The sequence below is a fragment of the Crinia signifera genome, chromosome 7 (assembly GCF_055691185.1).
Source record: "Crinia signifera chromosome 7, ASM5569118v1, whole genome shotgun sequence".
Taxonomy (NCBI): Eukaryota; Metazoa; Chordata; class Amphibia; order Anura; family Myobatrachidae; genus Crinia; species Crinia signifera.
The window spans coordinates 146552481-146565246 of NC_139223.1; the positions used below are offsets into that span (position 1 = coordinate 146552481).

Genomic DNA, 12766 nt, shown 5'->3' on the forward strand with positions numbered 1-12766 from the left:
AAACCAAACTTCTGCATGTGTCAAACAAACATTGATAAATTACCATATAGACATTGAAACATGAACACGCAGGCAGATAGTGATACAACGACACATGCTGATACACTGACACAGACACTGACACACAGACATAAGCTAATAACCTGACACTTGGACACTGACACACGGACAAGCAGACGTGTGCTGATACAATGACACAGTGATGCTGACAAAGTGACACATGGAAGCTGACACACACAGATGATGCACAGATGCTAACACACTATCATACAGACAGGCACGGATACATACATGGAAGCTGATACACTGACACACAGACACTGATAAACCGACACACGTATGCTGACACATGGACACTGACACATGAAAGTTGACACAAGGGCACCTTGTCAGACACTGACACGCAAATGCTGATACACTGACAAACGCTGACATACAGAAGCTGACACACAATGGTTTGCCTTCTGTTCCCCATTATTTAGTATATCTAGCTTTTGTCCCGTCCCCACCTATATAATAAAATGACTGCATTTTAGCTTTGTCACCAAAAAAACAGCAGACATCATGTCAGTGATATTCTCTTTAACACAGGTGTTGACAAAGTCAAGGATGGAGATCACTCTGTCATCCTGATTAAGTTAGAATAGCAGACTGGAAGCTTTAAAAAGAGTTTGGTGCTCAAAGTCATTGTTCTTCCTCTGTTGGTTACCTGCAAGAAAACGCATGCAGTAATTATTGCTTTGCACAAAATGAGCTTCACAGGCAAGGATATTGCTGCTAGTAAGATTGCACATCAATCAACCATTTATCAGGTCATCAAGAACTTCAATAAGATTGGTTCAGTAGTTATGAAGAAGGCTTCAGGTTGCACATGAATGTCCAGCAAGTGCCAGGGCCATCTCATTAAGTTGATTAAGCCGTGGTATTGGGGCACCACCTGCGCAGAGTTAGCTCAGGAATAGTAGCAGGCAGGTGTAAGTGCACCTGCATGCACAGTCAGGTGAAGACTTTTCGAGGATGGCCTGGTGTCAAGAAGGGCAGTAAAGAAGCCACTACTCTTTAGGAAAAACATCAGGGACAGACTAATATTCTGCAAAAGGTACAGGTATTGGACTGCTGAGGACTGGGGTAAAGTCATAATCTCTGATAAATCCAGAGACCATTCATGTGTGGGAATGCTTCTCAGCCAAGGGAGTGGGCTTACTCACAATTTTGCCTAAGAACACAGCCATGAATATAGAATACCAAAACATCCTCCAAGAGCAACTTCTCCCAACCATCCAGGAACATTTTAGTGATGCAAAATTCCTTTATCAGCATGACAGAGCACCTTGCCATAAGGCAAAAGTGATAACGTAGTGGCACAGGAACAAAACATCAAAATTTTGGGTCCATGGCCAGGAAACTCTCCAGACTTTAATGCCATTGAGAACACGTGGCCAAGCCTCAAGTGGTGCATGGACAAACAAAAACCCACAAATTATGGCAAACTCCAAGTATTGATTAGGCAAGAATGGGCAGCCATTAGTCAGTATGTGGCCCAGAAGTTGAATGGCAGCATACCAGGGAAATTGCAGAGGTCTTCAAGAAAGGAGTCAACACACCATAAATATTGACTCTTTGCATAAATTTTATGTAATTCTCCTTTTACACTTATAAAATGCTTGTAATTTTACCATGAACACATCTGACTAAAAACACAGAAGCAGCAAATGTTGTGAAAACCAATATTTGTGGCTGGGTGTATGGCAAGCATCGGTCGAATTGGTAAACAGTATTTTAAGAAATAACAGATGATTGTAGTGTTGAAAATGGTGGTGGTAAGGTAGCAGGTTAGAGTTTGATGTGAAGTCTGCACAGGTTGGTGTACTAGGTGCTACTCCTCTCATACTCATCGCTTACCTTATCTAAAAGTGTGACTTGACTTGTAGTAAGTACTTTTTAATGACATCATAGCAAAGGGCCACTGTCCTAGAGTAACACAGGAATAGAAGATCAGCAGCCAGAAGCTTCACATGTATGAGACTGTTGGCTGCTTTTCTTTCTTGTCATCGGCCAACACGCAATGTGGTCACTAAGGACCGCAATACATTTCCCCCACTGTATGCATTTAATTAATAACACTCATACATTCTGATTGTGTTTGCAAAGTCATGGGTTTAAAACACTCACAAACAAAAATGTACTGGAACTATATTGGTTGTATCCGAGCTGTAACAAGAAGGCATGGGTATGGTCTGTTATTGTAGTGTTGACACACCAATTGACCCCCCCAATTTTAAAACATTTATGGTGGAATTGCTCAACTGATATAGATTATGTATAAGTTTCCTTTTAGATGCGTTGTTTTCTTGTTATCTTTTTAATGTTCGTTTGCTTCTACTAATACTTCTTTGTCTTCTTTTCTTCTAGACCTTTATGGTATTGAATAGAGGGAAGACAATCTTCCGCTTCAGTGCCACGTCTGCCTTGTACATTTTAACTCCCTTCAATCCTATTAGAAAAATATCAATAAAGATTTTGGTACATTCATATCCTTTTCTGCTAATTAGCTGGTCCTTGGATTCCAGCATAAAAAGCTGTCAGGGCAATAAGCAACTATGTATCCCATTATATTAGCCCAGTTTTATGGCCTTGCCCAGTTATTGCTCATTTTATGTTTAAATACATGTGTCGGATGAAGGGACACAAATTGGACCATACAGTATAACATCATATCCTATCTGCCATGATTTTGATGGGGCTGTAGCAATTTTCAGGGGACTGTCCCACAATTGTCCCAATTTGCAGTAGGCTGGGAAGTAATTGCATGAAATCGCCATAAAATGATGTTGGAGATGCTCTTATTACAAGCTAGGATTGTGTGGGTCTTTGTTTGGGGAAAGGGGCATCTAAACTGGAGGGCGCTTGAGAAAGAAAAGGGATCTTTGTTTTTTTATCTCAGTCTTGCAACCTCTTCTTTATCAACTCATTTTTAGAATAGTTTGGCCTATGAAACAATTACCAATATTTTTTTATGTTTATTTTAAGACAGAATTTGTTAATAATGATACAGTAATAGAATCTCAAATACATTTAAATTAAGCTGTTCTCAATTAATACATTGGAGCAAGTACTTTTCATGTATTTCCTATAAGAAAGATCTACAGTATTTCTGTTATAACTGTTTTTCAGGTACTGTTACAAAATGTCACCATTACTACAGTACCTAACCACCTTGTAAGTCATTATACTGTAACACTTTCCCTGATGTCCATCCCTCCAGATTGGAAATATCTCTCCTGTTCCAGAGTTAACAGAGGCTTTCTTGAATGGCTCTGTAATAGAAGAGACAAATGCACACTGCCTCGACCGATAGGTAGATATCTAAAGTATGTAGATAAGAGGGAATGGTGGAGACCTTAAACATTTACAACGTACAGTAAAGAGTGGTTACTTGTTCAAATAAACAGCTACTACTCTGCAGGATCTGGTATCCAGACGATAAACCTACAGTATGCATCTAGATAAATAGACAGTAGGTGGACACTATATGGTCCACATGCATTACATCAACAGGGTCATAAGGCCGTCAAGACCACCATCTATTAGCCACACTATCTGCTTTGAGCAGTAGAGACAGCAGCAAGATGGTCTGCAAATGACTCAAAAAGGTGCTGGTAGGTTGGCACAAGTATATGGAGCCATACCGAGTGCAATGATTTCACAGCTCCTGGTTGGCGTGTGGCATAGTATTAATAGAGTGGACATGACGATCGAGTTTGTCCCACAGATGCTCAATTGGGCTCAATTGTGTGGGAAATTAAGAGGCCAGGGAAGTACTTGGAAGTCTTGGTCATATAAAAACTGCCACCCTTTACCCATGACATCAATGAATCATATATGTGCAGACAGACAGCTATACCCAACAAGCCAGTGCACGACATGTGATTTTCTTCATGGGCTATGCACTGCCACTGTCAAATGTAGGAGGTCGTCATCAAAATGTGACTTGACTTTGTGTTTTTTAATGTAGTTCACTCAGCTCCTGACGATTACATTTTAGTTAATAGGGTTAGGAGGAAGCCCCCAGGAGCTTAATATTTCTCTATTCTTTATTTGGGAATGATGTGAGCCTGTAGGCCAGAAGGTGGATTGGTTTGTAATTAGACCATATCAACAGATAAAATATTCAATACATTTTCATAGTTAATCAGGAAGTAAAAAATGCCTACATTGACTAATTCATGTTGATTTCAGAGGTTTCAGTAATTTATCGTAGTTTTTTGTTTGTGTATCAATCATAAGTTTATGGCCTTGTAAGTAGTGGTGTAACTACAATTAAAGCCCCCCCCCCTCCCCTCTTGCTCGTTATCAGGTGCCACTGTTGGACCACATGTCCTGCTCATTGTTGGGGGATTCCCCCCTCTGGTCCTCGCCACTGTCACTGTGGGTCTCCTGCTCTCTTCATTCAGACGCTGTATGGTAGACCTGCAGAGATACCTTGTCTGTGTCCTGTCCCATAAAAAATATCCTTGCCAAAATGGCCACTGTCTTATCTAGCATATTTAATAATTGGCTCCTGTGAGGCGGTGGCCATTTTGGGATGGACATCTTTAATGGCCCGTCAGACAAGTTATCTCCGGTTTAGCAGTAGGCCCAGCAGACATACGGCAAATCCACCCCCTGTGGGGGCTGTTCGCTGCCGCTGATTAGAAGTGTATAGTATAACAAGCATATTATAAATAACTAGGAGAGCAGGTTTCATTAAATATATAACTCCCTTCAGTTCCCATAGCAACCAATCAGAGTCTGTCTATTATTTTCTAGGATGCAATAGCGAAATGACAGAAGCGTTAGTAAATTTATCCCTGCGTGGTGTACTTTTTATTTATTTTTTTCTGCTTCTAAGCATTCATTACAATATGACTATCTACCCTATATATTATTGTTCAGTTTCAGTTTTATTTTTGTGTGTGGTGCATTTAAAGTTCTAAAAATAACATGATGTAAAGTGAGTCACATTGAATGACCCATATATATAAATATATTTTACATTTGATTGTACTGACAAACAGTCACCAGTTTTCCTGTTTGTCCTTTCAATATCACCAACTGAAAAACTGCACCTCAATGTGCACCTATAAATGTAAGGTACTGTACCTGTTTTGTAAATAGATACAGCTTTTACCAACACCTTTCCTATAATATTAGTTAACGTAAATATTATTTAAACAAGTAACATTTATCAGGTAAATTAAATGAATCGGGTACAGTACTTTACATTTTTAATCGCACCTTGAGGTGCAGTATTTCAGTTGGTGACATTTTACAGCTGAACAAAACTTCAGTTGGTGTGTGGGTAATTCTGTATAATACACTCTATAATATACTGTATTTGCATAAAATGCTTTCTCCCAAGGTCAACCAATACTATGGAATGCAAATGTATTTCCTTCCTGTTGTTGGTCAGAGTACATGACATAAATATGCAAATCTCGCTTGAAGAAGACATTAAAATGTAAATCACTTGCAGGATATGCCTGCTGTCTGTGATACCTGCTATCTGTTACAAATTATTTGTATTTAAAAAGATTTTTATTAACAAAATAAACTATATTTTTATTTTGATATTTAAATAACAATTCCAGATAAAATACCCCCTCACCTCCAAGTGGCAGGATTGAGGTTTCCATGTATAGACCCCAGTAGTTTCCATCTATTCATGCCAGCCAGCGCTAGTAATAAGGGACTTTCCCAGTGGAAGATCACATTGATACACAGTACAGTATTTTTCAAACTTTTTCTGGGTGTCAGGTCCCGGAAAAGGAACCATTTCCTCTGGAGTATAGATTCATATATACATTGTCCATAAATAGATTGATCACTTACAAAAAAATATAAAGCACCCTAAAATAATTGTAATTTTTTTACATTTATTGGTACTAGTTTCCTAGCATGGCGCCCACGATTTTCATCTGATGCCATCGTATTGATCGGATTGCATCGCATGCGACCCGATCGCATGCGATGCGATCAGACCTGATTTTTAATTGTACAGGCACCCTGATGGGTGATTACTATGTTAAATTCACCCCATTGTTAACCCCACCCTCACTATCAATGCCAACCCGAAGCGTGGCGAGCGCCGCGAACCCGCGAGGGGCGGCGGTACGTGTCCTCCGACCTTTTCATACCCCCACTATCCACGTCGGCGTGGAGTTGATTTTATATAGTGTAGCGAGCGCAGCGAGCCACCAAGCCTGTAGCGTGGCGAGCGCACGCGGATTATTTCACATGTATTCCGCGTCCCCTCGCGCGCTCGCAGCACTCGCCGCGATATTTCATGCCCTACCATCCACAAGGCTTGGCGGGAGCATAAAATAGTGTGCTGAGCGTAGCGATGCACCATGCCCGAAGCATGGCGAGTGTAGCGAGCCATGTGAGGGAACGCGGTGCACTTTATTAGTCTCCATAAAAAAAGTGAAAACCTCATGTCGACAATTTGACTGTTGACCTTGCCCATGTCGACGTTAATGCACATGTCCATTGCCGGCCTAAACGCTTGTTGACCTTGATGCATGTCAACCTTCAGTGGTCGATCTAATGCATGTCGACCTTCCTCTTGTTGACCCAATGACCCATACACCTGTGATGGACCTTTCAGGGTTTAGTATGCTATATGAATTGAGTAGTAGAAGATATTCATTTCTGATATCGGTTCTATCAGTTAATAATGTCTCTGTCGTTCAATAAACAAGAAATCTAGTTTCCGTAGGAAAATACTCTCCAGCAATTGCAAATATTTTTAGTTCTGATAAACTGAAAATTTAACATATAGATTTTGAATATTGTTCATATTAGGCAAGTTGTATTTTAGGTTTAACCCCTTACCGACGCAGCCTGTTTTTGCCTTCCTGACAGAGGCCTTTTTTTCAAATCTGACATGTATCACTTAAGTGGGGATAACTTTTTTTTGCTTTTACTTATCCCAGTGATTTTGAGATTGTTTTCTCGTGACACATTGTACTTTTAGTTAGTGGTAAATTTTGGTCGATACAGTCTTTTTTTTTGTGAAAAATACCAAGATGTCGTAAAAAAATTGAACATTTTGCAATTTGCAAAATGTTAAATTTTCTGCTTGTGAGACAAATAATCATACCACTCAAAATAGTTCATAACTAACAAAGATCATATGTCTACTTTATGTTTTAATCATTATTTCAAACTCCTTTTGTTTTTTTTGGACACTAGGGGGCAGCAGAGTCAAAATTATACACCTAACACAGTAAACGCTGCTTTTGGCTGTTCACGTTTGAACAGCCAATCGCAGCGATCGCTGAGGGGGGGGGCATCGGTGCCCCCCCTAGGCAATGAGGGAAGATGTCTGCTGTCAGGGACAGCAGACATCGTCCCTCTGTCACCGCGTCTATAGACGCGGTGACAGTTTAAAGTCATGACGTACATTTACGTCATGTGTCGGGAAGTACATCCCGACCATGACGTAAATGTACGTCAAACGTCGGGAAGGGGTTAAAGCAGATTTAAAAATACTCTCTCTTTGCATTTTTCTGGGTGCCAGGTTCCAGAAAAGGAACCATTACCTCTGGGGTATGGATTCATAAATAAATTGTCCATAAATACTGTAGATTGATCACCTTCCCCCAAAAAATATAGCACCCCAAAAAAAATTGTATTATTTTTTTTATTTATATAATAGAGGACCACAACGTAAAACTCTACACTTTGGGGGTTATTCTGATTCACTCGCAAAGGCACAATCACTCTCTATTGGATAAAACCATGTGCACTGCAGGTGGGGCTGATGTGTCATGTGCAGAGAGAGTTAGATTTGGGTGTTTTATTGTTTCTGTGCAGGGTAACTACTGGCTGCTTTATTTTTACACGGCAACATAGATATCAGTGTGAAGTACAAACCCCACCCAAATCTAAAGGTGCCCATACACGTTGCGATTTTTAGGTGCTGTGCGTATTGTACTTCATTGTGCCATGCGATTTTGGTACTTGTAGGGGATGCGATGTACTGTACTGTGCGGATGCGATGCCTCTTTTTTTTTTTTAAAGAATAGTCTCTGAATGGACATCGCATAGCATCGCATGTACTACAAAACTGATGCGATGTAGCACAAAAAGTACTGCCTGCAGATACTTTTTGTGCTATACAATATTGTACCCACGGGAACACGCATCGCATGGCCGCAGGTACACGGTTCGATTTTAACCAAAGCGATGTGTTTTAAACTTTAAAAGTTCGAAACGCATGTTAAAATCGCAACGTGTATGGGCACCTTAACTCTGCAGTGCATATGGTTTTTGTCCATAAGAGAGTGATTGTGCCTTTGCGAGTGAACTAGAATAATCCCCTTTGATTTGCTAACCATGCACTTACAAGCATGTTTAATGGATTGGTTGATTTGGCCTTTTGGGACTGATTGGCCTGTTAATGGGACAGCTTCCTCTATATTCCAACATTATTAGCACAATATAAATATTTCAATAGAGAGCAGAAGCACATTATAATCTAAAACAAAGAAGCACACCCAAGCCTAGCTCTAGCCGAGGAGCATTGGAAATTGCCCTCAGCCCGTAGAGATAAATTAAACCATGTACAGTAAACATTAAAGAACTGGAGAATATGTAGAGTTTAAAGTAAATGTTCTATGTGTGATTCTTGGCTAAAGCATATACATATCTCTATTGCACACCTGACATCAGTCACTACGCTACTATTAAGGGGAACTGCAATTATTACATATATATTATAAAAAATAACAATTGTATGAGTTTTTAAGTAAAAGCTTATAACTGGTCAGAACTGATATTACTTCAGGAACTATTGGGAGGATGTATCAAGCCTAAATACTGGATATGTGGAACAGTTACCTATACTGTAGCAAGCACTTACAGTAGCTTCTACATAGCCTTTATCATGTACGGTATATTACATGATAGGTAAAAGATAATTGGCTGCTATGATCACACGTGAACACTTCCCCACTTATTAGAAGGGATTTTGGTACTTATGTATTATCTGGGCTCCCATGTTAAATGCACCCCATTTTTTCATACCCCTACTATCCAACTACGCATGGATTTGATTTTATATAGTGTGGCGAGCGCAGCGAGCCACCGTGCCCGAAGCGTGGCCAGCGCAGCGAGCCCTGCGAGGGGACGCGGTCTCATAAGAAAAACGGGAGCCCAGATATTACATAAGTACCGGGATTTTTGATACATCTTTCCCAATATAAGATGGGCAAGCCAGTCCCTTGTATCCAATGAGAGCTGGGAGGGGAGCCGGTCAGCACATAAAAACATACATGTAAAAGAGTATGTTATATGTGTGCTGGCTTACTTACCCGGGTATTTGAAGCTGTCCCACCACTGTCTATCTTCTATAAGCCCACCCCATACTCCTGTGAAACTAGACAATGGTAGTCTGGAGGCGGGCTTTGTTCCATGCTGTGGCGGTTGCTCATCCGGGTAAGGCAGCCAATACATATATTACTTATAACTTTACATGTATAGTTATATGTACTGACCGACTCCCCCCTGCAATCTTTAATCAGTGCTGCAGCCACCGCCGCTGCCTACTATGTCACCTCTGATTTTTTTGATTTGCAGCCTTGAATTGAACCATACATTACTGTATTTTATATTTTTGAACAATTTTGTCAATATACTTTCAAGACTGAGTAATTTAAAATGAAAAGTTACTGTAAAAACTTACTTCAACGTCGAGAACAATAGCATGTACAGTATAACTGCATTGCAAATCAGCATAACTCTGTAGAATGTTTGTTCCCCACCCCACCTCCTGTCTACAAGGTCACATTTAAAACATTTGGGGTCTATTTACTAAGCCTTCGATGGAGGTGAAGTGGATGGAGATAACATAGACGGAATGAGAAAAATGGCAGTTGGGAGCTGGTTGGTTGACACATTGGGTGAAATGTAATAAGGTGAGAGAATCAGAAATTGGGAGATTTGGTAAGAAATCTCCAGTTTTTTCAATCATTTACACTGCAAAACCAGTTTGATTTTGCAGTGTAAATGATTGCCGCTTTAAAAAACCTGAAAATTTCTTACCAAATCTCAATCTGTCGCTTTCTGATTCTTTCACACTATTACATTTCAGCTCTGTCCACTTTATCTTGCTTCAAGCTTGGTAAATAGGCGCCTTTATTCCCAGACTGCTCAGTATAGAGTATAAAGTGATATACAATTAAAAAAAACTCCTTTATTCGCTTCCTTCACACTTTTTATAAATGTAATGTTAAAGAGAAGCTGATGCTATATTTTTTATATCCAACAGGCAGAACAATAACATTTTAGAAAAAATATAATTATTTTTCTGGATACTAGATAAACTTTAATCAATTTACCATTTGTTGCTGACATTTTCAGCTTGATACAAATGGATTTCCATAAAACAATTTATTTTCCTTTACATACTTGATATTTTGTTATTTTGTCTGTTTTTACAGATCAGCACAACAAAATGGTTTAAATAAGGCAATCTGTAATTATCTTCTCATGGCAAGACATGATTTGATGGTGGCATTTAGGTTGGACTACAGAATTTCTAACAAATAATGTGCCTGGTTATGTGCCAAAATGTAAGAATCTAGATTTTTTTATTGATTTTTGAGTTTGTTATTTTTTGTTATTGATTTTGATTTTGTCACCTTTACTGAGACCATAAATGTCGGCGTATGCTTCCAAAATTAAGTTAATACTTTTAGGGAACTAAGGGCCTAATTAAGGATCGCAAATGCTAAATCTTTCTCAAATGGGCAAAACCATGTGCACTGCAGGTGGAGCAAATGTAACATGCTCAGAGAGAGTTAGATTTGGGGGAGTTATTTTGTTTATGTGCAGGGTAAATATTGGCTGCTTTATTTTTACGCTGCAATTTAGATTTCCGTTTGAGCACACCCCACCCAAATCTAACTTTCTCTGCACATGCTACATTTTCCCCAACTGCAGTGCACATGGTTTTGCCCATTTGAGAAAGATTTTGCATTTATGATCAACTCTTAATCAGGCCCAATATCCACTTTTGGGGATTTCTGGAAAATCACTAGTAGCTAGATTTACAATTGGATTTACGTCTTTTGCAATTGGTTTGGACCTAAAAATAATATTAAAGGCAAAACATAGCATGTTTTGAATTCAATGTTAATTCTGTTTTAAATGTAAGTTGCCAAGACTGCACAGGGTCATCTGCTTGGATTGGAATTAAGCTCCTGGTAGTCAGTTAAAGATTTTTAATTTAGAAAAAGTCCACTCTCTAGTGAAAGTTAGTGCATTTGGATCTTATCATAACTATGCAGCAAAAGTGACATTTGCATGTAATATCTACACGCATCCTGTCATTTTCCTTAACCGTAACTTACATTATTCAGCATGCTCATTATGTGCACTATTTTGACCAACTGCGTGTTCATGACCATGAGTAACCCCCCGGAATGGACGAAGAATGTAGAGTAAGTGACACACGAGATTGTCCTATACTGTGTTTTCATTAAGAATGTGATCTTGTAACCCAATGTGAGTTGATCTCATTATTGACTACAGATATACCTTCACTGGGATTTATACATTTGAATCTCTAGTAAAAATTCTGGCAAGAGGTTTTTGCTTAGAAAATTTCACTTTTCTGCGGGACCCATGGAACTGGCTCGACTTCAGTGTCATCACTATGGCGTAAGTATCTCTTTTATTTTCTTAGGACTCATTTACTGTATATTCCACTTCCGTGAGGTGTGATTAGATATTTGCTTTAATGACATTTATACTAAAATTGCTATAGGCATGGATTAATAGTGATGTCATTTATGGATAACGAAAGCTTATATGACATTGAGCTGTTTGAAACATTGAGCACCGATATATGCATTCATGTCTCGTTGATTAAAGCACCTTCAGTGTTCCATCAGTTTTCGTTACCATAAGAATCTATGGGGGAAATTTAATAGGATGAGAGATTCAGAAATTGAGAGATTTGGTAAGAAATCTCCTGTTTGTTTTTTTAAAGCGGCAATCATTTACACGGCAAAACCGGTTTCATTTTGAAGTGTAAATGATTGCCGCTTTAAAAAAAAAGAAAAACCTGGAGATTTCTTACCAAATCTCTCACTTTCTGAATCTCTCATCCTATTAAATTTCCCACTATGTGTGACTACTTCTGTAGCTATTTTTTATTACTGAAAAGTCAGAGCAAAGCTGTTACCATAATAAAAGAATAGTTGAACTGATAAACAAAGATTTAAAGTATGATGGCCATTTTTAATTTCATGACAGCAAACAGTCGAGGGGAGAACCATAGACTACTATGGCAAATAAACTAATCTATTGTGACAATAAAGAACAGATGAGCATATACAGTACATTGTACTTTATCAGATAATACGCTAAATATTTTTATTCAGCATATTGAGTAACATTTTAAAGATTTTCCTCTAACCCAATCCCTGGCGTCTTCTAACCAGTGATTAAGACATAAGGGATATAAGGCACATTGGTGAGTTGGCATTGAAAAAAAAAGATAAACTCACGAAGCATGCAGTATCAGTTTAAGGACAACTTTGGCCTAATGCTGAACCATGTAATGGGATTAATTTGACTGGTCTCTTTCTCTTTTTACGCTCTTATGTTGTTCAAAATGAAAACTGTTTCCAGGAATTTCGAAAATTAGTTTCCCAAGAGGAGAAGCCTGTTTTTAATAATACGGACATCCTCTACAGGTTGGGTGTTCTTGAGGTTC

The 12766-nt window shown here is 38.9% G+C and overlaps 1 protein-coding gene across 6 annotated transcripts in view; it reads left to right on the forward strand.

The window, feature by feature from the left end:
• Positions 1-12766, forward strand: part of LOC146020648 (sodium channel protein type 2 subunit alpha-like) — a 203990-nt gene that overhangs the window by 50834 nt on the left and 140390 nt on the right. For all 6 annotated transcript variants that reach the window (XM_083153915.1, XM_083153913.1, XM_083153912.1 and 3 more), the window contains exons 3-5: positions 2413-2530; positions 11396-11486; positions 11578-11706. In XM_083153915.1, coding sequence (XP_083010041.1) covers positions 2413-2530; positions 11396-11486; positions 11578-11706 — 338 coding nt within the window. The remainder of the gene's footprint in view (positions 1-2412; positions 2531-11395; positions 11487-11577; positions 11707-12766) is intronic.